General features: G+C 49.3%; 1 protein-coding gene across 5 annotated transcripts in view; it reads left to right on the plus strand.

The window, feature by feature from the left end:
* The window catches only part of ITPR1 (inositol 1,4,5-trisphosphate receptor type 1), a 163630-nt gene that overhangs the window by 78732 nt on the left and 58202 nt on the right, over window positions 1-26696 (plus strand). For all 5 annotated transcript variants that reach the window (XM_058844903.1, XM_058844905.1, XM_058844904.1 and 2 more), the window contains 9 exons: window positions 574-699; window positions 1061-1261; window positions 2884-3135; window positions 3671-3796; window positions 4483-4611; window positions 7520-7640; window positions 8690-8874; window positions 9076-9224; window positions 10067-10178. In XM_058844903.1, the coding sequence (XP_058700886.1) occupies window positions 574-699; window positions 1061-1261; window positions 2884-3135; window positions 3671-3796; window positions 4483-4611; window positions 7520-7640; window positions 8690-8874; window positions 9076-9224; window positions 10067-10178 (1401 nt within the window). The remainder of the gene's footprint in view (window positions 1-573; window positions 700-1060; window positions 1262-2883; window positions 3136-3670; window positions 3797-4482; window positions 4612-7519; window positions 7641-8689; window positions 8875-9075; window positions 9225-10066; window positions 10179-26696) is intronic.

The following is a 26696-nucleotide window of genomic DNA, read 5'->3' on the forward strand; positions in this document are numbered from 1 at the left end:
CAGACAGTAATTTTCCGAAGTGTGGCTTCTGCCATCGGTGGGTTGGGAATCCACACTGACGTCAGAGGAAGGGCACTGGGTCCTCAGCAGTGCTTGGAAGGCTGCAAGGAGCGTGGAGCTTCCAGTAAAGATAAATTGGGCTGAGCTGGTGCAGTAGCAACTTTCCATCCCTGCCTTGTCCCCGTCCGTGCTGCCGGAGCGCGCTGCGGTGGAACGTGGCAGCTCTCCTGGGCAGCCCCGAGGTGATGATGTGTGGTTTGGCCAAGGGGCTGGGATGTTCAGAAGAGTAGAAGTGACTAAAGCACGTTGCTGGCAGGCCTGGCCCTGGAATAGGCACTTTCAGAGAATAAACTACTGTAATTTCTATTATGGGCTGTGTTTTTGACGCTCTCTGGAAGCGAGGAGCTGGCCCAGCTCATCCCAAATGTCTGTGAACTGGGTGGAGGTTTGTTTTCCTTCGGGGTGTGAGGGACGTGACAGTTCCCTTGCTGGAGCTGTGGCTCATCCTGTGCTCACCTCAAGGTGAACCTTTGGATTCCTTTTAACCCCCTCTTCTTTGTCATGCAATCCCAGGCTGAAGACACGAGGATGCAGGAGATAATGAAGCTCGCACACGAGTTCCTGCAGAACTTCTGTGCTGGGAACCAACAAAACCAGGCCTTGCTGCACAAGCACATAAACCTGTTCCTTAACCCAGGGGTAAGAATAACCTCGGGCCATGATTTATTTCTTTGTTCCAGCAAGAAAAAGGACTGGATTGTCCTTGGTGATACCTCTGGGGCTGTTCTGTTGCAAGATTGGTTGAAGAGGTCACACTTTGTTTTCATTCTGAAGCCTCAAAAGTTGGCAAGATGTTTGTTTGGGGCAGTTTCAGTGTAGAAAGTTCAAGTGGCTGGAGTGACAGACAGGTTGAGATAGGAGCAGTGGTGTTGAAAGCTGAGGTCCTCAGCAAAGTTCCCTTCAGTGCCCGCAGGAGTGTTGGCTTTACCCTAACCTCAGTGGGGATGTGGTGGGTTGTTGATTTCATGATTTTTTTGTTCCCTTCCATCCCCTCCATCAGATCCTGGAAGCAGTGACAATGCAGCACATTTTCATGAACAACTTCCAGCTCTGCAGCGAGATCAACGAGCGCGTGGTTCAGCACTTCGTCCACTGCATCGAGACGCACGGCAGGAACGTTCAGTACATCAAGTTCCTGCAGACCATTGTCAAGGCAGAGGGGAAATTCATTAAGAAATGCCAAGATATGGTAATGGCTGAGGTGAGAGCTGCAGAGATTTGCAGGGTCTGAACAGAAGTTTGCACATAGCAGTTGGTGAACATGACAAATTGATCCTCTCGCTTTGGGGACTGCCAAGAAGCTGACAGCTCTCACCATGCAAAAAGAGCATTACAGCTCTCAGGAAGCTCAGGCTTTTTGGGACCAGAAGCTCTCTGAGCTCTTGACTCACAGGTGTAACAAGGGGTTGGTTATTAATGGCACGAGTTTCTTCCCAGGCCTGTACACAGCAGCGTGTAGGTGGGGTTATGAAGCAAGGGTGCCTCTGTCAAGTAAAACTGGCTTGAAGAGAAGTAGTTGCATTTCAGGATCACTCAAGCAGAAGGAGAATTTCACCATGACAGCATTTTGATGGGAATTTTTTATGAAATTGTAGAACCACCATAGAATCACCTTCCACTATCCCAGGCTGCTCCAATCCCCTCCAGCCTGGCCTTGGGCACTTCCAGGGATCCAGGGGCAGCCACAGCTGCTCTGGGAACCTGTGCCAGGCCCTCACCACCCATATTTTTTCTGCCATCTAAATCTCCTCTCGATTTGAAGCCATCCCCCTTTGTCCTGTCTCTCCTAGCCCTTGCAGACAGTCTTAGCACGATGTACTCACTCAGCTGTTCAAGTGCAGGAGGGGAAGAAGATGAGGATTGGAGAGGGGGATGTGGGTAACTGGAAGCTGGGGAGTCAGGGGAAAGGGGAGAGGTGAGAGAAGGGTGACTGAATGCCTTTAAGCAGGCTGTTGGATGGGATCTGGCTGGCAGATCTGCACATCTGCTGGAATGATTCCCTCCTCAGCAGGGGGAGCCCCAGGATCAGATTTGTCAAATCTGGCTCTTGGGCATCACTCCTGATAGATGGATAGCAAACCTTCCATATTTCCTTGTTCAGCTCAAAACCAGCTCCATGAGCTTCTCAAAACATAGCTGAGTGTGAGATTCTCAGCAAGGGGCTTCCCCAGGAGTAGTAGCTGCCTTGGGGCTTTTCCTCTACATTTTATCCTGCTGTTTCTCCCAAATCCTGTGGCAGGAGAGCCCTGGATCCCTGCAGATGTGTGCTCAGCAGTGCCCAGCCTGGAGCAGGGCTCAGTTTGCACCATCTCCTTCCTTTCCTGGAGTTCCAGGAGATCTGAGCTGCTCTGAAATTGTGGCCAGCCAGGTGTCAAATGTGAAGCTGATGGAAATCTTCAGTGTGCCTTAATGTGTCACTCCCTGGCCTTGGAAAACAACTGGTGTTTGTTGGGAAGGGTGGAAGGAGTGAGCCCTGCAGTCCTCCCATGCCCTGGGCAGCTCTCCACCAGCACAGGGCTGCCCACAGCTGCGTTAGAAAGTCACCAGGGGCGACAGATGTGAGATGGAAAGACACACTGGAAAGTCACAAACTTCTTGGCACAGGTTCTGGCTAAGCAGGCAGCTGGACTGGCTTTGAACTCCTTCAGCAGTCCAGAAGTGGTCAGTGCAATGGGAAATGTCCTCCTGGAGCTCTGTGTCCGTGAGGGCAGTGCCCAGCTGCCCTGAGGGCAGCAGTGGGGTGGGACAGCCCCGAGCCAGGGCAGTGCTGTGGGGGGATCCCAGGCTTTGCTCTGCTGATGGAATGTTCTCCTTGCCCGGTAGCTGGTGAATGCAGGGGAAGATGTGCTGGTGTTCTACAACGACAGAGCCTCCTTCCAGACCCTGGTGCAGATGATGAGGTCAGAGAGGGACAGGATGGACGAGAACAGCCCCCTGATGTACCACATCCACCTGGTAGAGCTGCTGGCTGTGTGCACAGAGGGCAAAAACGTCTACACAGAAATCAAATGCAACTCCCTCCTCCCTCTGGATGACATTGTCAGGGTGGTGACCCACGAGGATTGCATACCTGAGGTGAGGGCTTACAGGAGAGCTGGGCTGTTTGTGTTTGAAATGTTCTGGGTTTGGGTGAGAGAGGGCTGGCACTGCTGGGTCTGGCCTGGCAGGGGGTTGGTGTGGTGGGCAGCGAGCTGGGAAGCTGCAGCCCTTCCCTGCTGCTGCCCTTGGCACCCCCAGCCAACCTGGATAGTCAAGTTGAATCCTTTTCTACTTCCTTCTTGCCCTGAAAGTGGGAATGTGTTGCTGTACTGGTTATTTTATGGGGTTCTTGAGGCAGAGAGGTTTATGGATGTGCTGCTAACCTTGAACAGATGGTTCTGCAGAACTGGAAATTATTATTATGCTGAATAATAATTTTGTCTGCAGTGATCCTGGTGGTTTTTTATTGGATGGTGTCTTTCTATTCATGGCATTAAATTTCACCAGTGTTTAAGTAAAAGGAAGAAGTAGAATTCCAAATGATCTCTGTAGCAGTTTTAATGTGACATTATATTCATTCATGCCTCTATTCTGGTTTTTATTCTTTATGAATTTTTTTCTCTACTTTTAGGTCAAAATAGCATACATCAACTTCTTGAATCACTGCTATGTGGACACAGAAGTAGAAATGAAAGAGATTTACACCAGTAATCACATGTGGAAGCTGTTTGAGAACTTCCTGGTTGACATCTGCCGGGTAATGTATTTGCACCAAGGAACTGAATTCAGGAAGCTTAAAAACCACTTTAATCCAGAGCAGTAGGGATAACACATCCCAGTGCATCAAGGCAATAAGTACCCTGAATACTCCTGTAAATATCTGCCTCCTTTTCCTTACGCCTGTGGATTTCATTAGTCATATTCCATGGAACACATTCATATTTTCCTTTTTAAAAGAAAAAAATCCAAGCCCAAACCAAAGCTCAGTGAAGCTCCACACCCTGCTCCTTTGTCCAGTGCCTTTTCTGTCCTGCCACCTGGCCTGCTTATTCTGGCCAGGATCACCGAGCTCCTTCCTGAGCAGCACTCAGCGTTTTTTTGGCAGGTCAGGACAGATTGTTTTCCAGGCTTGGTGTTTATTTGGCCATATGGCTTTTTGCCTGGGATTCCAAGTATTTCCCCATACGAAAGCATTACACCTCAGTCCTCCCCATCGTGCTCTTGCTTTCCTCCAAGCCACTGTGGTTTTTTCCCTCCCCCAGACGTGCTCTGTTGCCAGCACATCCGAGCAGCAGCGGCGCTGGCTTTGCTCCGGCGCGCGCTGGAAACGCAGAGCCCGTCAGTATCGCTGCACTGCTGGGACCAGGACGATGGGAAATGAGGAATTCCAGTCCCAGCTGCCTTGGTGAGCTGCTCCTGACCCTGCTGTGGTTTGTGCTGCAGGCCTGCAACAACACCAGCGACAGGAAGCACGCGGACTCCATCCTGGAGAAGTACGTGACCGAGATCGTCATGAGCATCGTCACCACCTTCTTCAGCTCCCCCTTCTCTGACCAGAGCACCACCCTGCAGGTGGGAAATGCACAGAGACACACAGAGACACTGCCAGGGCAGCTATGTTCATTCACTTCAGTGCCATGTACCAGTGCAAACAAACATGGGAGCAATGGTGGTGTAACTGGGGGAGACAAATAGGTCGCTGTTCTTGGTGGCCAGACTGGTCTTTTTGCTGGAGAAATGGAAAAATATGTAGGTCACAGTCCAAATGTTCTCCTGGAAAAGCTCAAGTGTCACATTAATTCATTGGTGGATTCAACTCTGTGCTACCACCGAGGTCTTTTGTAGAGAGTTCTTGTGTGTCATTGAATCCCAGAGTGGTTTGTTGGATGGGACCTTAAAGCCCATCTCATCCAACCCCCTGCCACACGTATCACAGAGGGAGCAAGGGTGATTAAGGACAGGATTTCTGTTTTACAGAAAGATTCTAATTTCCCTTTAAGAAGCAAAAAAAAAAAGGATTCAGAACAAAAATCCAGAAGCTCTCACGTGTCTCACTGAGTAGATTTTTATTTTTGCCTTGTTCAAAAGTTGGGGAAATGTGAAGGAGTTTGGAACACCTGTGAAGGGGAGAAGGCAGAGATTTGTACAGCAGAGCAGCAGTGTCAGGATGTTGCTCTGATATTTATATTTGCTCAGAGATAACACTGTTCTTCTTTCATAAATAACTTTCTGGGAGGGTGTGGGTGGAGTGGTCAGGTCTCTGGCAGGAGGTTCAGAGGGGCAGTTGTTGAAACTTGATGCAATCTGGTAGTGCCAAAGGCACATGTTTGCAGTGCAATCTCCAGGTCTCAGAGCTCATCCAGTCCTACCCCTGCCACGTCTCTGACCTCACCTGAGCCTGAGCAGTGCAGCAGCTGATTTGATCCTCAGGTGACTTCAGTTGCTGTTGCCCATCACCTTCTGTGCTCATCAGAGTGAGAAATGGAGACAGTGGCCTTGTCCCCAGGCTCTGCCCTTCCCTCTGTGCTGAGCACCTGAGCTGCCCTGCTCTCAGTTGTCATCTCTGAGATGCAGCATTTGAATACACATCTTGCCATCCTATTTTAGCCATCTGTTAATGTTATATCAGCAGTTTTTCTTTAGTTTCTCAATCTCCCCCTCTGTCTAGCAGGATGAAGTCACTTGGTTCACCTCTTTTCCCATCTCAGTTGATAGATCTGCCTTGTCCTAGATTCATCTTTCCTCTACATCTCCAAGTTAAAAGCAGTTTCTCTCCCTTTTCCTGCCTGCCAATACTCCTGTCTATACCAGGGATTCTCCCCCCTGAGGAGCACAGCCTGTTGTCCCACCTGCCTGGTGTCCACCCCTGCTCCAGGTGGGATTTCCTCCCCCCTGAGGTGCTGCAGGTGGGCTGATCTCTGTAGGTGAGGGATGTGGCCACTCTGCTCTGGGTTCAGTCCCTCCCTGCCCTTCCTGCTGCACCTTCTCATCCCTCCCAGCCTTCTCTTGCCTCCTGCTCCTTCATGTCAGGGCTCGTTTGACTGAAATTCTTCCTGCCCTGACTCAGCCTCGTTAGTTCAGGGAACACCTTGTCCATCCATCATGTGGCTCAAACCATAGAAAATTAGGAGAACACAAATCTCTTGGCAAAGGACAGCTGCCCACAGCTTCTCTTTAACAAACATTGTTCAGCCTGTTTGCCTCCAAAGGCTCCTGCTGCCCAAGGTTTCCCTTCCCAAGTGCAGCTGGAGACATGAGGGACGTGGGGTAAATCTCCTATTTGATTTATTGACCTTATTTAAGCAAATGAAACATCTTAGAGGCTTTTCAAGACCAAAAAATCTTTAGATGTGAGCTGAAAGGAGTATGTGGGTGGTTTAAATCCAAACATTCAGGTATTTTCAGGGCCCTGGGTGAATGCTGCTGTTGTCCATGGTTTCTGGTGTTTGGCTTATTTCCAGAAAGGGTAATGGCTATTTGCCTCCTAGCAATTTTGGGGGCTTGAATGTCGGTTCTCCTCTTGTACATTATGTAATAGTGTTTCATTTAATTGACCTAATAGATTTAATTAGCTAATAGATTTGGCTTTTTACTCTAACTCCGCTTTTTTCTTGCAAACAGGCTTTACTGTTGGCCAGAATAAATGAGGTATTTTTTTCCCTGGTGTTCCTAAGTCCTGTGGTGGTTGCACTGTGGTGTAGTTCCTGTAGCTGATAGAAGCATTCCATGGCTAGTGGGCACGGGGACACGGGGTGCTCCCTCTCAGACTGAAATATTTAAAATGCTCTTTCCTCTACAGGTTAAATGTGTTGTTCTACTAAGTAATCACCAAAACCAAATGGAGTTTTGGTCACTATTGTTGGGCAGCTGCAAAGGTGAAAGAACAGAGCTCATGGGCTTGGGTGTGTTGGAGCAGCTCACCTGTCTGTAGTGAAGGTGAAATTCAGGGGTGGAAACCACACCTTGATTTTGGCTGACCCACAGCAGCTGAAGTTTGCCACTCACCACTGCCTGTGTTCCACATAACACACAGCTGGTTTCTTGGTGAATTGGAGACCAGCTAATAATGCTTGGAACGATGAGTTTCCAGCTCTGGAGCTGTGCTGTCACATAGCCAAGTCCCATTTACCTGTGGCCTCTTGAGTCAGCTGCTGGTCAACACTAAAAGGGGAATCGGTGTGCCAGGGTTGCTGATAGCTCTGATAAAACAGATGAAGGTGACTGCTCATTTCCTTTGCTTAGTCAGGCCTCAATTACCGGGGCTTTCTGCTGCAGAAGCTCCCGTTTCATGTTTCCCTTGCAGCGTTGGTTCCCACCCTTCCCATCCAGTTGCTGATCCCGTGGTAGATACCCTGCAGCCACGGGGAGTTGCCCAACAAGTGCTGCAGACCAGTTAGAAGGGACTGGAGAGTGCCAGCTGGGCTGGGATCAGCCTGGCTCTGGGGGACAGGGCTGTGACTGTGCTGTGCTTGCCTTGCAGACTCGGCAGCCCGTGTTCGTGCAGCTGCTGCAGGGGGTGTTCAGGGTGTACCACTGCACCTGGCTCATGCCCAGCCAGAAGGCCTCTGTGGAGAGCTGTATCCGTGTGCTCTCTGATGTAGGTAAGGAGCAGAGCTGCCTGCTGTGGCTGCCCAGGGCCACAGTGTCCTGCAGATGCCACCTGGGCTTGTCTCAGTCCAGGCTTATGCTGCCAGGTCATCGTGGTTGAGCACTGGTGCTGTCACTGTCACCTGGAGTGTGTTCTCTGTCCAACCTCCAAACTCCTGCAGTCCTGTTGATCTGCAGCAGGGAGATGTTTTCATGGAATCATGGAGGTTGGGAAAGCCCTTCAGGATCATTGAGTCCCAGCTGTGCCCAATCCCACCCTGTCCCCAGCACAGAGCCCTCAGTGCCACCTCCAGCCCTTCCCTGGACACCTCCAGGGATGGGCACTCAAACCTCCCTGGGCAGTTCCAAAGCCTGACCACCATTTCCGTGGAGAAATTCCTTCTGATGTCCAACCTGAGCCTCCCCTGGGGCAGCTGGGAGTGCCAGTCCTGCCCTTAAATTTGTTCCACTTTCAGTGGAGTCCACAAGAGTAGCTTGTACTGGATATGGGGTCAAGTTCTGCTGCTGTGTGTCCACGTGTGCCAGCACGAGTTGTTGGGGGTGTGTGTTTAGGGATGGATTCCTACTCCCACACCTCAAACAGTAACAGCTCTGAGGTGTGGAAGCTCCTATCATAATCCTGCCCAGGCCTGACCCTGCCTGGGGACTGAGAACTGCCCTGTTTAAAATGCACTCAGAGTCATGGAGTGGTTAAGGTTGGAAAAGATCTCCTAAAGTTGTCAAGTCCAGCTGTCAGCCCAGCAGCACCACTGTGGTCACCACTAAAACATGAACTCAAGTGCCATGTAATATTTTTTTGACCACCTCCCTGGGCAGCCCTTTCTAATGCTTTACAGCCCTTTCTGTGATAAAAAAAATTAATTCCTAATGTTCTAATTTCCCGATGTCTAATTGAAACCTTCCCTGGTGCAACTTGAGGCTGTTTCCTCTCAGCCTGGGAAGGAGAGTTGGTAGCAGGAAGGAATTGCACAGGCCTTTGTCCTGCTGTCGTGTTGTTTCATGGGCTCAAGGTCTCAGTTCCCACTGATTCTGCTTGTTGCAGCCAAAAGCCGAGCGATTGCGATTCCTGTGGACTTGGACAGCCAGGTGAACAACCTGTTCCTGAAGTCCCACAGCATCGTGCAGAAGACAGCCATGAACTGGCGCATGACCGCCAGGAACGCCGCCCGCAGGGACTCGGTGCTCGCCGCCTCCAGGGACTACAGGAACATCATCGAGAGGCTACAGGTGACTGCACAGCTCCTCTTCCTCCTGGAGGGGCACAGCAAGACTGAAAATCTCACCTGACCAAACCCTGAAGTCTTTTAATTTGTCCAGGCAGGACAGACCTAATTGTCCTGTCCCTCATCCACCATTAGTCAGATTAACTGACCTGTGAACGTGTGTGCTGTTAATGTTTGTTCAAAGCTGGCTGTGGTTGTTTCCTAGGACATAGTGTCAGCCTTGGAGGATCGCCTGCGCCCTCTGGTCCAGGCAGAGCTGTCAGTGCTGGTGGATGTGCTCCACAGGCCTGAGCTGCTCTTCCCAGAGAACACAGATGCCAGGAGGAAATGTGAAAGCGGAGGTTTCATTTGCAAGTAAGTTGTAAGTTAGAAGTCTGGCTTGTTTCGCTTTTTCCCAACCTTCCCGTGCCCTGTGGAATGGAGCCCTCTTGTCCAGCTTGGTAAATACTTGATATCCTCTGAAATACCTGTGAAAATCAGTATTCTGTGATATGGTCAAGGCAATTTGTCCTTGGAAAGCTGTTTGTGTAAACAGGGAAAGTCTGGTTAATGTATTCTCTCAGCTAATGCTTAAAAATATCTGTTTGCTGCAGGATGCAAATGTCCTGAGCAGTTGTACAAGTGAGTTAAATATTCAGCTGATCCAGTTATTGATACCTGCCTTCACCCCAGGAATATTTGTGAGGTGCTGGGTGAATACATCGGGATCAGTTGTTGTCATGGGCATCAGCACAGCTAGAGGGAAGGAAAGGGGAAGGTTACAAGGTCACTTAGAGAGCAAATCAGAGCAGCTCCAGTTTCTGTCACCTCCTGGAGGGGTGGGCCCTATGGAGAGGTTGTGGAAGCTGGGCACTGAGTTAGTCCCAAGTACTGGGGTGAGATGGATTTGGGATTGCACCCTCCATGGCTCCCAGTGTGGTTTTTTAACCAAGTGGAATAGATTTCTTACTGTTACCAGCTTGTTCTGGAGGGCCAGCAGGTCCTGGATCCCACTGCTCCCTTGCTGCCTGCAGCCAGAGGGATTTTGGGCTCTTTTCCTGCCCAGGGGCTGCAGGTTCCTCCACAGCTTCCCTGGTAGCTGTCAGGTGGTTGTGTAACAGTGTGATGATAAACCAGCATAAACCAGTTAAGATAGCACAACACATATATCTTACCCTGTTTTTGGAATATTTGTGCTGATTGATGGCTTTTTTCAGGTTAATTAAGCACACAAAACAGCTGCTGGAGGAGAATGAGGAGAAACTGTGTATTAAGGTATTACAGACGCTCAGGGAAATGATGACCAAAGATAGAGGCTATGGAGAAAAGGTAAGGTGCAGTCCATCATTCTGTTAAACACTGTCTATATTCAGGAAAGGAAAATAAAATTCCTGCTTTTTCAAGCTGTTCTATATGTGTAAGCACTTCTAGGCTGGAGCAGGGACAAAACATTTTTAGGCAACTAACACCTTTCAAATCATATTTGAAGTTAAGCTTGTTTCTGTTGCTTTTCTTCTTGAGGCTGGCAGGTTTAAGTCTAATCCTTCCAGTTGCTGGCATTTTAAAACACCAGTTTTGTTACCTTTTTCTGAAGGCCATAACCTCTTTACCTGCTTCCTGGGTCTAGGTGACTCTTCAGCTCATGCAGCCTTGCAACAAGAAGGTGTTTTGTAGTTAACTTGAATTTGTGTACAACTGAGTAATCTTGTTGTGATTTATAGATGGAAACTCTCTGTACACCCACCCATGTTTCTTCTTTCCCTTTCCTACAACTGTTGACTGGTTGAGAGGAACATTTTTCTGTAGGTACAGACCTGTTCTTTATTTCCATCAGGGGAGTGTGTATGCATCCATATGTTTGTGTTTCTGGAAGTGGTTACAGGCAGCTGAGACTGGGATTTGGAGATTCTCCTGGAATTCTGATCAGCTGAGGTTCTTCCCCTGCCACCCAGTGGGTAGAGAGGAACACACCCTGCAGTGAAGGTGTTGGGGAGCAGCTGGCAGTGGGGACTGGGGGAAGCTGGGATGTGGAAGGGCTCTCTCTGCCACTGCAGAGGCTGTGCCCAGGAGCAGGTGGTGTCTCAGTCCAGTTCTCCCCCACAGATGGGTTTGGAGCTGTTGCCTCCTGCTCAGTTCACAGCAAAAAGGGCAAAAACTTCAGAGGTCAGAGTTTCATAACAGCAGGGATCGTTTGCAGCAGCTGCCAGGGAGGGAGATGCTCTGCAGGCAGAGGAACCTGGAGCATCCTGGCCAGCTGGGAATGTCAGCAGGAGGCAGGAGCAGGATGTGGTGCCCTGGGCTCTGGGGAGGGAGCAGTGGCAGCCTGGCACACATGGGTGTGCACGTGTGGGCTGCTCCCAGCACACCCAGGGCAGTGCCAGGGAGGAGGAGACTCCCAGGAAAATGCCCAAAGGGTAGGGATGGCCCGGGCTGTGCTCCTGCCCTGCCAGGAACGCTCTTCCCACGTGCTGCCAGGTGCCAGCCCCAGCTGCTGCTCTGCTCCTGCTGGGCACTGTCCCATTGTGCAGTGGTTTTGAGTAAATTCACTGGCTTGAGGGAATTAATTCCCTGTCCAGCTGCAGGAAAGCAGCACATCCCTGTGGGATGAGGGGGAGCAGGCTCTCTGGGGAGGGGCAGAGCTGCAGGTGTCAGCTTGGAGCAGATTGTCCTGCTCTGCTCGAGCAGCTGGATCCTGTGCTGGGACATCACCTTCTGTCCTCTCCTCAAGGTCCCTTCTCTGAGATATCCCAGCTGCAAGGGGCTGCCTGTGGCCTGCAGAAGTCAGTCTTGGGAAAGGAGTGGGATTGGTGATCCTCAAATGGGTGCTGCTATTTCCTGATGTTCAGCACAGGGGTGTAGCAGACTCTGTGTGACCATAGATCTCTTCTCTAGCAGATCAGTGTATCCTGTCCTGTTAAAACAGCCAGGAGCCACTGTCCAACATCACCTGAAGTAATAAAAGCCATGTGTGGTGCATATTGTACAGAATATACACCAGTGAAACCCAAATCAGAGCTTTGAGAGTTTTCCTTAACTGTCATCTGCCACTGAGAGATTTTTCCAGAATGGAAATTAATTTCTAGGAGTTTCTTAGACTTTTTTCAGCTAACTTGGATGAAGCAGTATTTCTAGAAGCTGCAGTTAACATACCTTGCACCATTCAGACTATGGAGAACCCCACAAGATGCTAAAAAATCTTCAAAGTGTGGCAGAAGCATTAATTTCTGAAGCAGTAGCTCAGTTACATAAGGAGTCAGGATATGCCTGCCTGCGATTTCCGAGTCGGAAGAAGCAGCTGATTGCTCACAGATAGACTGTGAGTAGTAGTAGAACAGCTTTTACTGTCTGGCTGTGAGCAGTGAAGTCGGATTTATTCTCCCTTGTGACTCAGAGAACTGAATTTAGGCACCACCTAAAAGGCAGCACCTTTTGTTTTTAAAATCATCCTGTAGTGTAACAAAAAAAAAACCCAACAAAAAAAAAAAACAAACCAAAAAAAACAGAAAAAAAGAAGGAAAACCCTCTCTTATATTGTAAAAACCCCATTGTAAATCCTGGGGTCCCTGTGTAGAGGTGAGTTTCACTCACCCTTGTGAGCAGCTTATTGAGCTCACAAGCACAGAACCATGAGGGCCTTGCAGATGACCCAGTTCCACCCCTGCCACAGGCAGGGACACCTTCTGTAGCCCAAGGTGCTCCAACCTGACCTTGAACCCTTCCAGGGACGGGGCAGCCACAGCTTCTCTCTCTGGGCACCCTGTGCCAGGGCCTCCCCAGCTTCACAGGAATAATTTCTCCCTGCCATCCCCTCCAATCCTTCTCTGTCAGTGCAGAGCTGCCCTGCCCTGTCCTGTCCCTCTGCCAGGGCTCTCAGCTGTCCCTCCACACCCGTGTCCAGCCCCAGAGCTCCGGGCAGGTTCTGGCAGTGCCCGTGGTTCTGCTGCAGCACCATGTGGAGCTCACTGGGACACTCTGAGCTCTGTAAGGATGGGGCTCCTGCTCTGCCGTGGCTGTCCCAGCCCCCAGCTCAGCTCGCCCTCCTGGCCCGTGTCCCCGGGGAAGGTGGCCAGGGCAGGAGGACACGGGGCGTGCTCCTGTCACCCAGGGCCTCGCTCCCACAGCTGGGGCTCCTCGGCAGCGAGCAAAGCCCGTGGGGAGAGCACAGATGTACAGAAGCCTGTGGGAAGGCTCAAATTTTTACATATTGCCGAAGACTCCTCGCTTGGCACGCGCTCAGGATGGCTCAGTGACGGGGAGCATACTGTGGAGTATTTAATAGGCACAAAACTGCTCTACATTGACAGTGTAGGCTAGACCCAAGTTTTTCACTGTGCTGAAACATGTCATTCATGCCCGTCTCTGCGGGTGCCTACCAGCTGACTCTCCTCAGCAGTGCAGGACTGGCGTTGGAAAGCTCCGCTTTTCCCCCCGCAGTGGAAGCGCAGCCCCTGCTGCTCCCAGCTCGTGACACTCCCGTGCCCAAGGGTGAAGTCCTTGGCTCTGGGTCAGGCAGCCCATGTGGTTTATCCCTGGCACAGCAACAAAGGCAGGGTACATCCTGCCTCCCAAGCTGCCTGGCACAGCATTCCCAGCAGTGTCTGTTCCCTAACCCGCCACTGGCAGATGTTCCTCATGCCCACTGCAAAAATAATGTTGGATTGCAGCTTTAAAGTGTTAAACGATTTGTAAGATCCTTACATGAAATTTATGTTTCATTTCTCTTACTAATCCTTGCTTTCAATTCTTCCCCTTCTTTCTTTTCCCGGCAGATTACCATTGAATTGGATAATGCTGAGGTTTTAATTTTATTTCTTCTCTCCAGTGTTGTTTCTATGGTGTTTGTTTTACCAGTAGCCCTGTGATCTGTCCTGTCTCTGCAGCACTGAGCGTTCTGATCTGTGTGCCTGTGTCAGTGAATTAGTGGAGTTTTCAGTCTGCTGTGTGTCTATCCTGGGAGTAGTTGCCATAACTAAAAATGACATAAATTCCATATGTCATTACTTGGAATATTAATCCAAACGGGGTTATCACTTTTGGTAGTCTGCAATCAGCTGGTGCTGAGGTAGATCCCGTGAAGTTCAGGATCAAATCTGGAGGATGAGCTGCTCTAAGCAGTCAGCATTTAGCACTTGGCCACCGTTCCTGTGTCATATGGGAAGGGCTTATTTCCTTTTATTTTCAAAGCTAACTAGTGAGGTTTAATGGTGTCCCTGCAGGAGGTGGGTGCAGGTGGGACTGGGGAGAGGGGCAGGTCCTTGTGCAGATTGTGCTGCTGCTTTTCCCAGAAAGGTGACAGTCCTGCACTCTTGAGAGCATTGCAGTGCCCTCGCTGAGCCTCAGTCGGGTCTGGGTGTGAAGCCACGTCAGGCAGTGGGATGGGTGGTGTGTAACCCTGAGGAACCGGGGCCTTGGGAAGCTATTTCTGGGTGAGGAGCCTTCTTTGAGGGAAAACTTGGAGTTTAACCCAGGTGGAGCTTTCCAAGGACTCTGAGGAGCCGTGTCTGGTCGGGGCAGCAGCGCAGGGCGGAGGGAGCTGAGCTGCCTCTGCTGTGCAACTTCCTCATCAGCTCAAAAAAACCCTGGTGTGGGCGTGGAATTTGCATAAATGTATAATACTGAGAAAATGATTGACTGGCACCTTATTTTACTAAAATACCACGGAAAAAAGAAATATTTTCCTCTCAGTGCTTTGTTTCCTGTGTTCTCTCCCAAGCCAGCCTTTTATTTGGAACAAAGCTCAGCCGCTTAAAATGTCTAAAGCGTTTCTGACCTTTATTTAGTGGAATAGGCAATGAAATCTACAGAAAGCAATTGATGGTGTGACTTGTTAATTTTGATGTTAATCACCTGAATTCACTGGGCAAACTTCATTCTGAGAATGAAATATTTGGGGACCTTGCCTGGTGAAATGAATTTGAAGGTTTGAAATCCATTTGAAAATGGATTGTCACTAAAGTAGAAAAATGCTGTGCATATCACCCAGGGTTGGCCTGGAGGGTGTTTTCTCTTCTGGAGGGCTTTTAGGGCTGGAGCTGAAGGTCCCTTCCCTAAGAAATGAGTTTCCCATCACTAGTTTCAGCCCAGAGTCTGATTTTGACCTGAAAGAAAAGTTTCTTTTTGCACAAGTTCATTTACTGCCCTGCCATCACCTCTGAGCTGGGCTGGGATGAGGTCTCAGGTGTGTCTCCAAGCTTCACACTCATTTCTGGCATTACAGAGGTATTCTGCTCTCTGTTTCTCTGGGTTTTTTTGGTTAATAAACCCAGTTTTTTTCCCCTCTTACCTGGGGCATGCACACCAGCAGCCTGCTCTGGTTTGCAGAAGTTAACCTGTAGCACAAAGATGTTTCCATCAGGCCAGGTCCTTGGATGATGTGCTGCTGCAGCTTCCCAGAATAGCACGTGTGTATATGTGCAATTTCAGCTTGGAGAAACTTCAGAGAGAAAGTTGAATTGTTTAATTGCAAATTAAGTCATAATGTGAAACTCTTTCCCCTTTGGTTTCTGGCTGTGATGTGCTGTCTTTGCCTGCAGTAAATCAGCCAGAGCGTGCAGAGCAATTTAGGATTTGGTCTGGAGGCTGCAGAGAAGGAATTTTATTGCTCCTTAATGGAGCAAGTGCATGGAAGGAGCAGGTGTGTGTATAACCATCAGCACTGAGCACTGCCTGCGTAGGGAAAGGGATTTAGATGGAGCTGGCACCATTGGCAAGTCTCGGAAATCCTGGGGTTTTCGGTTTTCCTTTTGTTTATTTATTTATTATTTTTATTTATTTATTTCCTGTCAGCCCTGGAAACTGCAAGTATTTAGGGCAAAGAATACAAAAATCTCCATTATTAGTAAAATTACTAACTTGCTTTTCTGTCAAAACTATGCACAATTTAATTGTTTTGATCAGCTGAAGTGTTCCTTATTCCCTCAGGGGAAACTCCCCTGAAGTAACTGTTGATGGCATAATTTCATAGTGGCTTTTTATGCAGGCTGAGTTATCTTAATTGTGTCCTGCAAGGTAATCCCAGTGAGCAGTGGGTCCAGGAAAGGAAGGAGACTAAAAATGCCAGGAGATCTATGTGTTTGTTAGTGATGAAAAAGTCATGACAGACCCTCTTTAATGTTTTTGTGAGTGAAGAAGGGAGCATCCTTTGGAATAATGCTGGAATTCACCCAGTGGTAGGAAATCCCCCGAGTGTGGGGCTGACAACCTGGATGATTTTGAGTGAGCTGGGAGGCTTTGGGTGCTGGAGAAGTGGAGTGGAAGGGAACAGCAGAGCTGGTGCTGTTGTCCTAACTCACTTTTGTTGTTGAGGGTTTATCTGTGATTCCCTTTGTGAAGGATAGGAGGGACAGGGAGGAACTGCAGTTTTCCGAGGGAGAAGTGCTGCAGTGTTGATAGAAAACCCAAAGCATGGTGGGATGGTGTCCCACCAGACAGGCACCGTGGTTGTGTTGGTTCTCTCCTGCTCCTGGGGAGTTGTGAGCTCAGAGCTTGGCTTCGGGCTGTGCTGGGGCTGCTCTTGGCCTCTCCTGGAGCTGAAGAGCTCGGCAGGGTGGGTTTGACACTGGCTCTGTGCAGGTTTCTCGGCTGTTAAAGCCAAAACCCCAAAGCAGGGCATTGTCCTTGCAAGCCCTTGGGCTGAGGCTCTGTGGTGGCCTCCCCGGGCTGGAGCTGCTCTGGTCCTGCTCTGACCCAGCCTGTGCTGCTGTCTGAGGGAAGCGCTTCAGGGCCAAGGTGAATTCTTCCCGAGTGCCACCAAGTGTGAATCTTCACACAACAGCAAGAACTAAACCCTGCTTTGTAATTAGACACAACAGCTTAATTTGCTGCTAATTCAATCCTCAACCCACTGAGAGGTGCAGGCGTGATACAAATGCAGATTTCCTGCACCGTGGGCTCCCTGTGCTCCAGCCCGGCTCCCTCACAGCCGGGCCCTGGGAGCGTTGCTGTCCATCCTCCCCGGCCAGGGCTGGCGTCAGGGGACACCATGGCCCAGTTTCCACCTGCAGTGCGAGTCCTGGCTACTAAAACACCCGTCCTGGAGAAAGCATGAATGTTTAATGGCCTGCCAGGCAGGGCCCCGTTGGTGCTGACCTGCAGGTGGCACGCTCAGGATGCCGATCGCGCTGTGAGATGGCCTACTTTGCTTGCTTTTTTTTTTTTATATATTCCTTTTCCCCCTCCCAGCCACATTGCAGTGAGCTGTTCCGCTGGGCACCTGCCAACATTCAGGCAGCAGTTACATAAGAAGAGCTTTTTTTCCTGGAATTTAGGCCCGCTGCTGATGTGTGACCTTCAGCAGTAATTGCCAATAAAGGCGGTGGGGATGTTTACAGGCACCGGGGCTGGCCCACAGCCTGTGCCGGTAGCGGCCAAGCCCGGGGCTGCTCTGCTGCTTCCCCAGCCTCATCCCACACCCCTGCAGCTCCCTTTCCACTTCCAGGGTGAAATAGGGGTGTTCTGCTTCCCCAGCCTCATCCCACACCCCTGCAGCTCTCTTTTCACTTCCAGGGTGAAATAGGGGTGCTCTGCTTCCCCAGCCTCATCCCACACCCCTGCAGCTCTGTTTCAATTTCCAGGGTGAAATAGGGGTGTTCTGCTTTCCCCCAGCCTCATCCCACACCACTGCAGCTCTGTTTCAATTTCCAGGGTGAAATAGGGGTATTCTGCTTCCCCAGCCTCATCCCACACCACTGCAGCTCTCTTTCCACTTCCAGGGTGAAATAGGGGTGCTCTGCTTCCCCCCAGCCTCATCCCACACCCCTGCAGCTCTCTTTCCACTTCCAGGGTGAAATAGGGGTGTTCTGCTTTCCCCCAGCCTCATCCCACACCCCTGCAGCTCTCTTTCCACTTCCAGGGTGAAATAGGGGTGTTCTGCTTCCCCAGCCTCATCCCACACTACTGCAGCTCTGTTTCAATTTCCAGGGTGAAATAGGGGTGTTCTGCTTTCCCCCAGTCTCATCCCACACCACTGCAGCTCTGTTTCAATTTCCAGGGTGAAATAGGGGTGTTCTGCTTTCCCCCAGCCTCATCCCACACCCCTGCAGCTCTGTTTCGATTTCCAGGGTGAAATAGGGGTATTCTGCTTCCCCAGCCTCATCCCACACCCCTGCAGCTCTCTTTCCACTTCCAGGGTGAAATAGGGGTGTTCTGCTTCCCCAGCCTCATCCCACACCCCTGCAGCTCTCTTTCCACTTCCAGGGTGAAATAGGGGTGTTCTGCTTCCCCAGCCTCATCCCACACCCCTGCAGCTCTCTTTCCACTTCCAGGGTGAAATAGGGGTATTCTGCTTCCCCAGCTTCATCCCACACCCCTGCAGCTCCCTTTCCACTTCCAGAGTGAAATAGGGCTGCTCTGCTTCTTTCCCCAACCCTCAGGGCTTGGGGTATGGACCAGCAACCACCCAACCAAATCCAGCACAGTTCCCTCACAGTTATTCAGTTATTTTTTAGGGTTGTGCTGGTGTTTTATCTATTTTTTCAGTAGTGGCACTTCTTTATGCAGCTGATATATCTATAGGCAGCTCTATCCAGTAAAATACACTTGCAGACCCACTCAGTGGAGTTAAGGTTTGGGGTTTTTTCACCTCTTTGCATTAGTCTTGAGGTTTCAAGTTAGGTGAAAAGGGAACTGAAAATCCTGGTTCAAAGGGGTTGCCTGAATTAACCTTCTCACGGCTCTTTATCTACAATAAACTAAAATTCCAGTGGCTAACATGCAAAATATGTGCTGTTTTATGCATTTTTGATTGGACTTAGGAAATGTATTAACCTCTTCAGAGCTGGAAAGCTGCACTTGGGAATTATTTTCCTTGTAGAGAGCTTACTCCGCAGTCATTTCTCTTGTGTATTTTGCACTTAGACAGTGCTTCACTTGTTATGTCTCGAGCAGAGGAAATGCAGGCACTCATAAATTTTTGTGGGCTGCCTTATATTTTTTTTTCCCCTTGAGAAATCCTGCAATCTTTATACTGGGCTTTTTTTTTCTTTTTTTTTAACATGGACTGGAATTGGTGAGCTCCTTGGAAAAGGAAACTGGAACATTTCTTACAGTTACTTGTCACCAAAAAAATAATAGTTATACCATCTTACCGGTTAATTAAAACTGCTGCTGTAAAATGTGTTGTGAAGGTAGCTCTTACTGTATTCAGTAGAAGTCCTGCAAGATTGAGGATTTAAAGAGGAGGAAGTGGTTGCACTCCCACTGAAGAGGAAAGACTGAGGTCTCCAGCTCCTGGAATGTCCCAGCCCAAGTTCAAACATGATTTCTCCACTGAAAACTCTGGAAAACAAGGGAAGGCATTCCCCTAGGCAGATCCTGGTGACCTTTGAGTGGAGGCAGGGGCAGCCCTCGTGCCAGATTTGCCACCTCCTCGCCTGGCAGCGCACAAAGTCCCTGCACATTGCCTGAGATGAGGATGTTCAGCTGTGTGCTGGACCTGGGCTGGCCCTGGGGGGCTACCCCTGCCCCCAAAATCCCACCTGCCTTCGGGGGGACCTGTTCCAGGACAAGGTGCTGCCCCACATCTCCTGCTGCTGCCTGATTTGAGCAGGTCTGGGATTCTTCATCCCCAAAAATGCAACGTCTGTGCAGGGGGAAATGTAACGTGGGAAGTTTGTCAAAGCAGTTCGGTGCTCCTGGGTCCCAGTTATTCCCCCCTGCCCTGAAACTTCTCCATAACAAGTCAAATCCCTGTTTGACAAACACCTACAGATCATCTGCAGGGGCTAGAAATTTCCTATCCAAATTTCTCCTCAGCTCCACAAGGTAACAGTGTTGGCTTTACAAAGGGGACTTGGCAAGGAAGCTGCACAGAGTTTTGTGGTATTTTTAAAGAGTTATGAAGGACAGCAACATAATTTGCGCTCCATTCTGTTGCCATGAATCAGACAAGGTGATGCTTTTGCTGTGTGCCTTTCAGGGGAGAGCTGACGGTATCTCAGAGGGAAGAGCAGAGAAGTTCAGAGAAGGGAGGAAAAAGTGGAAAGGGACTTGCAGGACTCAATCTGAACAGCCATTCCCACTGGAATTCCAGCTGCTACTGGAGATGGCAATGCAGGAGCTGAGGCAGAAGCTTCAGAATAACATTTATCTGAGATCCTCACTCTGGTTCCTCGCATGTGGATGTACAACCTGGCTATCAAAAGCTTAATGTGCTATTTGGCTGACTCTGCAGTTGTGATTTTCCCTTTTTATTTCCTCCTCTCTGCCAAATGTCTCCCCCTGCCACCCCAGTAATGAGATGCCATATGCATGGAGTTGGGTCAGTTCCTGAATGCACAGATTTCGGGACCAGAAGGGATCTCTGAGAGATTGAACTCGACTCCCTGCACAGCTCAGGGTGTCCTGCTCCTCACCATTGTGTATCCACGGAGCCAAATCCATGGAGTTTGGCTCTGCTTCCTCAAAGTGCTCAGTGTTGAGCTCAAGGACTTCCCAGGACAAGAGAGAGGGATGTCTGGAGAAAGACCTGAAGGAATTGCATGGAGGTCTGGAAAATGTCATCGGTTCAGCAGTCTGAGGTTTGTCACCTCTCAGTCCTTTGACCTCTGGGCCTGAAGTGTAGGAGATTGGTGCTTGGAATTCTGCTGGTTTCTCCATTATTTTGTCAAAATTCCAAAGTCTGGTGAGGCTGGAGAGAAAAGGACCAGGTTTTTGAATGTTTGTTTGTGTGGTCACACAAATGTGAGTTTTCTGATAAGATTGTTTCCCCTCTCATTTATTTACAATGTGAGATGTTTTCCAGCCTGTTTTTGCTGAAGCCACTCTCTGGAGCAGCCCCAGTCTGTGAACTGGAATCTCCACCAGCCTTTTAAATGCATTTCAAGCCTTTTCACTGCTCGGTGGTCTGGGTGTTCACTGCGTAGTTGGATAAAAAAAGTGGAGAAAAGCAATTCTGATGCTTCAAACTTGAATGAAAATCTTTCTGCTTTTCCTCAAACCTTTTCTGCTACAGCAGTAGTTTGAATTTTCTGTCTAAAATTTTTTTTAGACAACTTTCATTTTGCTTGTTATTTTGAAAGCAAATGAGAATAAAACTTTGAAGAATTCCTCCAAACCATAAAGGAAAAGGACAGAGAGCTCATCTGTATCTCAGAAGTTGAGATGTAATGAATTCACCCTGGAGCTGTCACGTGCTCTGGTGGTTTTTCAGGGGGATAGATCCACTCTTGAGTCAGTCAGTCCGTTCTGGGAAGCACACATGTGCTGGGGAATGGATGCTGGAAGCACTGCAGTCACCAGAGGGGCAGAGATTGTGCATCTCCAGTCATGGCTCACGAGGAGTGGTTTATTGGCCAGCCCTGGGGGAGTGCAGACTTCAAAGGAAGAGGAGATTTTGCTCAGCAAGTTGAAAGGGCCTTTCCCTACTGCTTGTAAAAAGCACAGATGTTGGACTCTGAGCCGGCCACCCACTGTGTTCCAGTTCAAAAGCTGTCCACTGTGTCCTGCTACTCACCTGGCTGTGCTTGGTATTCCACAAACCTGCCCCCCAAACCATCACTTGCTGACAGCTGAAATATATGGAGGCACAAGAAATCTCAGAGAATTACTGCTTTGGGCTGCTCTCCCATCCTGCTCAATCCTTGTAAAGCATGAGGTGATACTTTGGTGTTGCAGCACACAAGAGAGGGCAAAGTAGCACAGCAACAAGAGCTCAATAATTCTTTTTTATTTGAACCCGTTTTGACTCAAAGAATAACAATTTCAGGATTTGGAGTTTATATTCTTAGTGAAAGCCTGCTGAGGGCTGTGCTGCTGTGGATGATCCACGTGGGCATTGCCCAGGGCAGCGGTTTTGCTCCCAGGTCAGTGTGTGGGTCTGGCTCTCATGTGCTGTCTGTGCCTCGGAGGGAAAGCCCTAGAATTTGTGAGCTGGAATATGCAATTTCAGCTTGGGAAAGAGCAAACTAATTTTATGCTGATTCTTCATCCGTGCTGTTTTCCAACTCCAAAATGTAAATGTATGTTTGGTTGAAATGGGGTCAGGGTATCAGCCCAGGAATCCCAGAATGGTTTGGGTTGGGAGGGACCTTAAAGCCCACCCAGAGCCGGGACACCTCCCACTGTCCCAGAGTGCTCAGAGCTCCATCCAGCATGGCCTTGGGCACTTGCAGGGATGGAAAATGCACAGTTTCTCTGGGAAACCTGCACCAGTTCCCAGAAGGAAACTTCTGTTTGGAATCCTGAGTCCAGCAGTCATGTCCACTTGACCCGTCAGCTTCAGTCTCCCTCCCCAGGAGGAAGGGACCTCATTTCCCCTGCAGGGGAACAGGCCCAGTTTCCTTGCTGCTGTTGGCTCCTGGGGAGGGCTGGGATGTTTCCTGTGCCCCAGGCAGGTTGTGCAGGCGGGACAATGTGCCCAGGCTCCTGTGAGCTGTCCCAGGTCCAGCCTGGGAGCGGGGCAGGGACGGTGTGTTCCCTGCAGGAACGAGCTGCTTCCTGTTCTCCTGCGCTCCTGGCTTCAACCCTGCCTGCTTCCATTTGGCCAGACAAGGGGGTTGCATGCTTGAGACGTGTCCAGGAGCGGTGACAATGCAAGGAAGCCACTACCAAAGGCCGTGGGAGCTGGCCAGGAGCAAAGTCCCTTAGGAGGAGAATGGAGAAGGGTCTTTTTCCTGGCCGTGGAGCACCGCAGGGGAAGCACTTGCTTATTCCTTATTCCTACTGCTGGGTCTGTGGCCTCCCTCTCCCTTTGCTGGGCACTCCAGCAGGTCCTGGGTTGCTCTCACAGTCTGTGCTCCATTGGTGTGGCCACAAATGCCTGGCTCAGGTTGGGTTTCAGGACTGTGGGAGTGGGATTTCCTGGGGCCTGCTCCCGAGAAGTTGCAGCAATTCTCCCACAGTTCAGTCAGCAGTTGAGTTTGAATGTTCAGCTCTCTGTTGTGTGTCTATGCTTGACTAGATAAAAGTTACTTGTCTTCATCTGTTTCAGTTGAAGATGGGCATTTTAAATTTGAAAAGCTGTCACCATTCAGGCCCTTATTTCATTGCTCCTGTTTGGTGCTGTACCGTGTATCTTTTATTTTGAGTAAAGCATGTTTATAGATGAGAATCCACGGAATACATTTTTTTTAAGCTAAGATTATAAGGCTGCTACCTTTGTGATACGCAGCCCTGGCTTCCTCCTCCTCCTCCTCCCCACTGGGATGGATGTGCAGCATTCCAGTGACAGATCCTGGGGGTGTGGTCCCCAAAAGTGCTCTGGGCACCTGCAACTGCATTTTTTTGCTTGTGCCTGAGTTTATGCAAAGCAGTTTGGGATGTTCAAAGGATACCTGTGAAATTTGCCAAATGTGGCCCTTTGAGGAGCAGGGTGGGAGGGTGTAAACACTAATTACAGCTATAATTCATTTGTGATGATTCAGCTGAAGTCAAGTGCTTTGCCAGCTCCCTTCCCCTCACTGTTGACCACTGGATTGCTGTTGGGATGGAAGATTCTGGAGGAATAACTAATTTTTCTGCGTTTTACTTTCAACTAGCTGCCGCAAGCTCCAGAAACGGAGAGCCCTGTAGAGGTGTGTCAGCCACCTATATTTGTACAGCACACAAATATTGGTGTTTCAGTAGTCCTAGTGGAGTGTCTTGTTGGTAAAAACCCCTGTGAAATGTGTGTTCCTGCGTGGTGTTAGACAGTGGAAATAAATAGATTTGTTAAAGTGCCTTAATCCAATACAGCATCAGTGTGGTAGTCTGAAAATATTTAAAAAAAAAAAAGTAAACTAATCCTAAATCTGTTCCTTTCAGCTATTTCCTTTATTCTTTAAGGGTGGCACTGGGAAAAGTCTCCTCTCAAATTTTCCTACATTGGTAAAATGAGACTTCATTTGGGCTCCTAATGCAGAATTTTGTTTTCCCTTTGCCTCACATACTTTAAAACTTCAATACTTGAAGGACAGGGAGGTGTCAGAAGTTCTTAGTGGAAGCTTCATAAGTCCAGAGCAATTGGTGTCCTATTTAAAATGTCCCAGTGGACGAGCTCAGGGTCACTGCACATTGTCAAGGTCACTGGTTCTAAGGGAATTGGATATTTGGAAACATGTCCTTCATGTGCATAAAGCAGATTATTTGCTAAAAAGAAGGCAGGAAAATTTATCAAATCTTAAATTCCTTTTAAATTCATGGGACATCCAGGCAAGGCATTGGTGGACTGTACAACTGGGTGCCAAATCAGTGCAAATCTAAATGAAACAACATGCAAGTCTAAATTTGTGAGTCTAAATCCGTTGATGCTCTGAGCTGTGAAGTTTATAAATGTGAGATCATGTAGAAAAAGAAATGTTTGTGATGGTTTAGGCCTTTGTATTTGTAATTTTTGTGGAACGGTGTTTAAATGTAACCTGAAACTCTGAGTGGTCATCAAATGGATTTGAGATGTCTGGGAGATGGCTCCTGGTTTCTGATGGGTCCCTGTAGAGCCAGTATTCTACACCTTTTCAGATGCCTTAAAGCAGAAAAACCCCAATGTGCTTCAGCTTTGCAAAGTGGAAGTGGCATTCCTGAAAATGAACATCTAAAGTGAGAGAGATTGGATTTGGAAGCGTGCCTGTGCCAAGGGGCTGCGTTCAGTGGCTCCCCACTGGCACCCTGGCCGCTGGAAGGGATCCCCCCAGGCCGCCCCAGAAGCCCTCCCCAGTCTCAAATGAGTTTCAGTGACCACAGTGGGATGTGTTGGAGTCCCTGAGCCCAGAGTGTGTCCCGTGGGCTGGGGGTGTTGTGTGTGTGTGTGTCTGTGCATGGGCATGCGAGGGCTGAGCCCCCCGAAGGCTGTGGCTGTCCTGGGGGCAGCAGCACCAGACAAACCCTGTGTTCCCTGGAGCCCAGCACTGCTGGCACACGTGCATGTGAGGGGGGCAGAGCACAGGGCTCAGGGCTGCCACAGGCCAGGTGTCCTGTTTTGGTGGCTTGTCAGTCCATCTCCCTCATCTCCCCGCTGGCATCCAGCTGTGATTTCCCAGTATCCCCCATCAGTGCCAAGATGTTGGTCTCTCTTGAGTGTTGTTCTGCTTTAAAATGAACTTTCTGCACGCACAGCAGGAGCTTGATCAAACTCTACCACAGAGGCAACTGGAGGATCATAGAAGGGTACGTACAGCAGTCAAGCACATTCAGAACTCATCTCTCCCTCTCCCTTTTGAACAGTGAAGCCTAAGTCATGTAAGAAACTTGTGTGGTTAAATGCTGGCTGTTGGGCTCATGGAAAACCTAAAAAATGAGCCATATTTACAGATTGAGGTGCTGGAGCCCCTTCTCAGGGGTTGCATGGAAGGGATGAGTGTTTGGCTGCTCTGAATTAAACTCAGGTCCTGGTGTGGTCCATTCACACTGCCAAAACACTCCCCGTGGGTGGTGGTCACTCCCTTGTGAGGTGACACTCATCAGTGTTTGTGGAGTTGGCTCCTCTGGCCACGCCATCCCTTTGTAACCAGCCAAGAAAAATCAGCATCGTTGGTCCCTTTCTCCATTTCTTCTGCTCATGCAGCTGGGAACACAAGAGCAGCAACTTACAACTGCTTCACTCTGAAATGTTAAAGATGCTCTGTTTTGGAGTTTCTAACAGGTTTCTGATATCACTTAGAGTTGTGTGTTGCATCTGCATTGCTGATCCACGTACTGTGATGTTTCTGTGTGACTTACTCTTACTTTACCTGGTGTGAATGCAGATGAAACTGGACGCTGTTGGGTTTTTTCCCTAGGTACCATATTTGATTTTTCTGGTTACTGCCAAACATCTGATATTTGTTTGCACACTGCCCTCGTCAAAGTGGTGCACAGCACTAACAGGATGGTTAAAGAACTGTTCTGGAGCCAAGCATTGCAGCTGAATTAATTAGAACATTTCTTAAATACCACTTATTTTTTCTCCCTTCTGCTTTGATCCCATACTCATACTTTGTTATATGCTGATACTGTGGGTTTGGATAAATTTGTAGGAACCAAAGCTTTTCTTCCCAGTTAGAGCTGGAAATGCTGATGACTGTGTATTGCCAGACCTGGATCAGCACACTCAGACTAGAAACAACTGCTTGATGCTTGTTCCTGCTGTATTTTCTGGGGATTTGTCTTGTTTTGGATACATAACACCTACAGACACCAGAGGTGCCTGTCCTGGTCGGGTCTCCACTCACCCCAGCTGTTTTGACCATGAAATAGAAGTCATCTCCTGCTCCACAGGGGCCCACAAGGAGAATCTGGGGGCAGCTTTAGTTGCCCTCCTGAATTCAGGCAAGGTGGAGCTTGCTGAGCAGCTGTTCTCGAGGCTGGATGTGTGTTAGCTTTGTAGTAAGTAGTAAAAATCACTGGTTTAAATGCCAGTTGTCACAATGGCTTCCAGTTACTTCAACAGAAGAGGAAAAAGGTGATGTGAGAGCTCCCTTGTAGCCATTTGTGTCCTAGAGCCCATCTGGGTGCCAAGTTGCCTTTCTAATCGTTGCACATGTACCAGGAAGATGGAGCTCAGGGGTTTTTTTGTCTGGCTTGGCCTTGTTCTGTCACGTAGCCTCCCTTACCTGCCAGACTGGGAGCAGGGAGGTGGATAAAACACTGCACTAAAGGCTCTCATGTCGCTGTCAGTCACGGGAGCTCCTCCAGGACAGGATTTGCTGCAGCTCCTGAGCTGTCTCTTGCCTCTCCCACATGCTCATTCCTGCCCCAGTGGCGATGGGGAGTGTATGACCCTTGGAGAAGTGCTCATCTCCTCCTACTGTTGCTTCCACAGGAATTTTCCTTTTTTTCTCTGTTGTTTAGGAGCTTTTGGAAGCAGCTGGCTGGAACACTGACTTGGTGTTTATTTTGCATCCTGTTCCCTGACATTTGCTCCCTCCCCATCTGATCCCATAAAATGCAGCTCCCGTG

The sequence above is a fragment of the Poecile atricapillus genome, chromosome 9, assembly GCF_030490865.1.
Source record: "Poecile atricapillus isolate bPoeAtr1 chromosome 9, bPoeAtr1.hap1, whole genome shotgun sequence".
Taxonomy (NCBI): Eukaryota; Metazoa; Chordata; class Aves; order Passeriformes; family Paridae; genus Poecile; species Poecile atricapillus.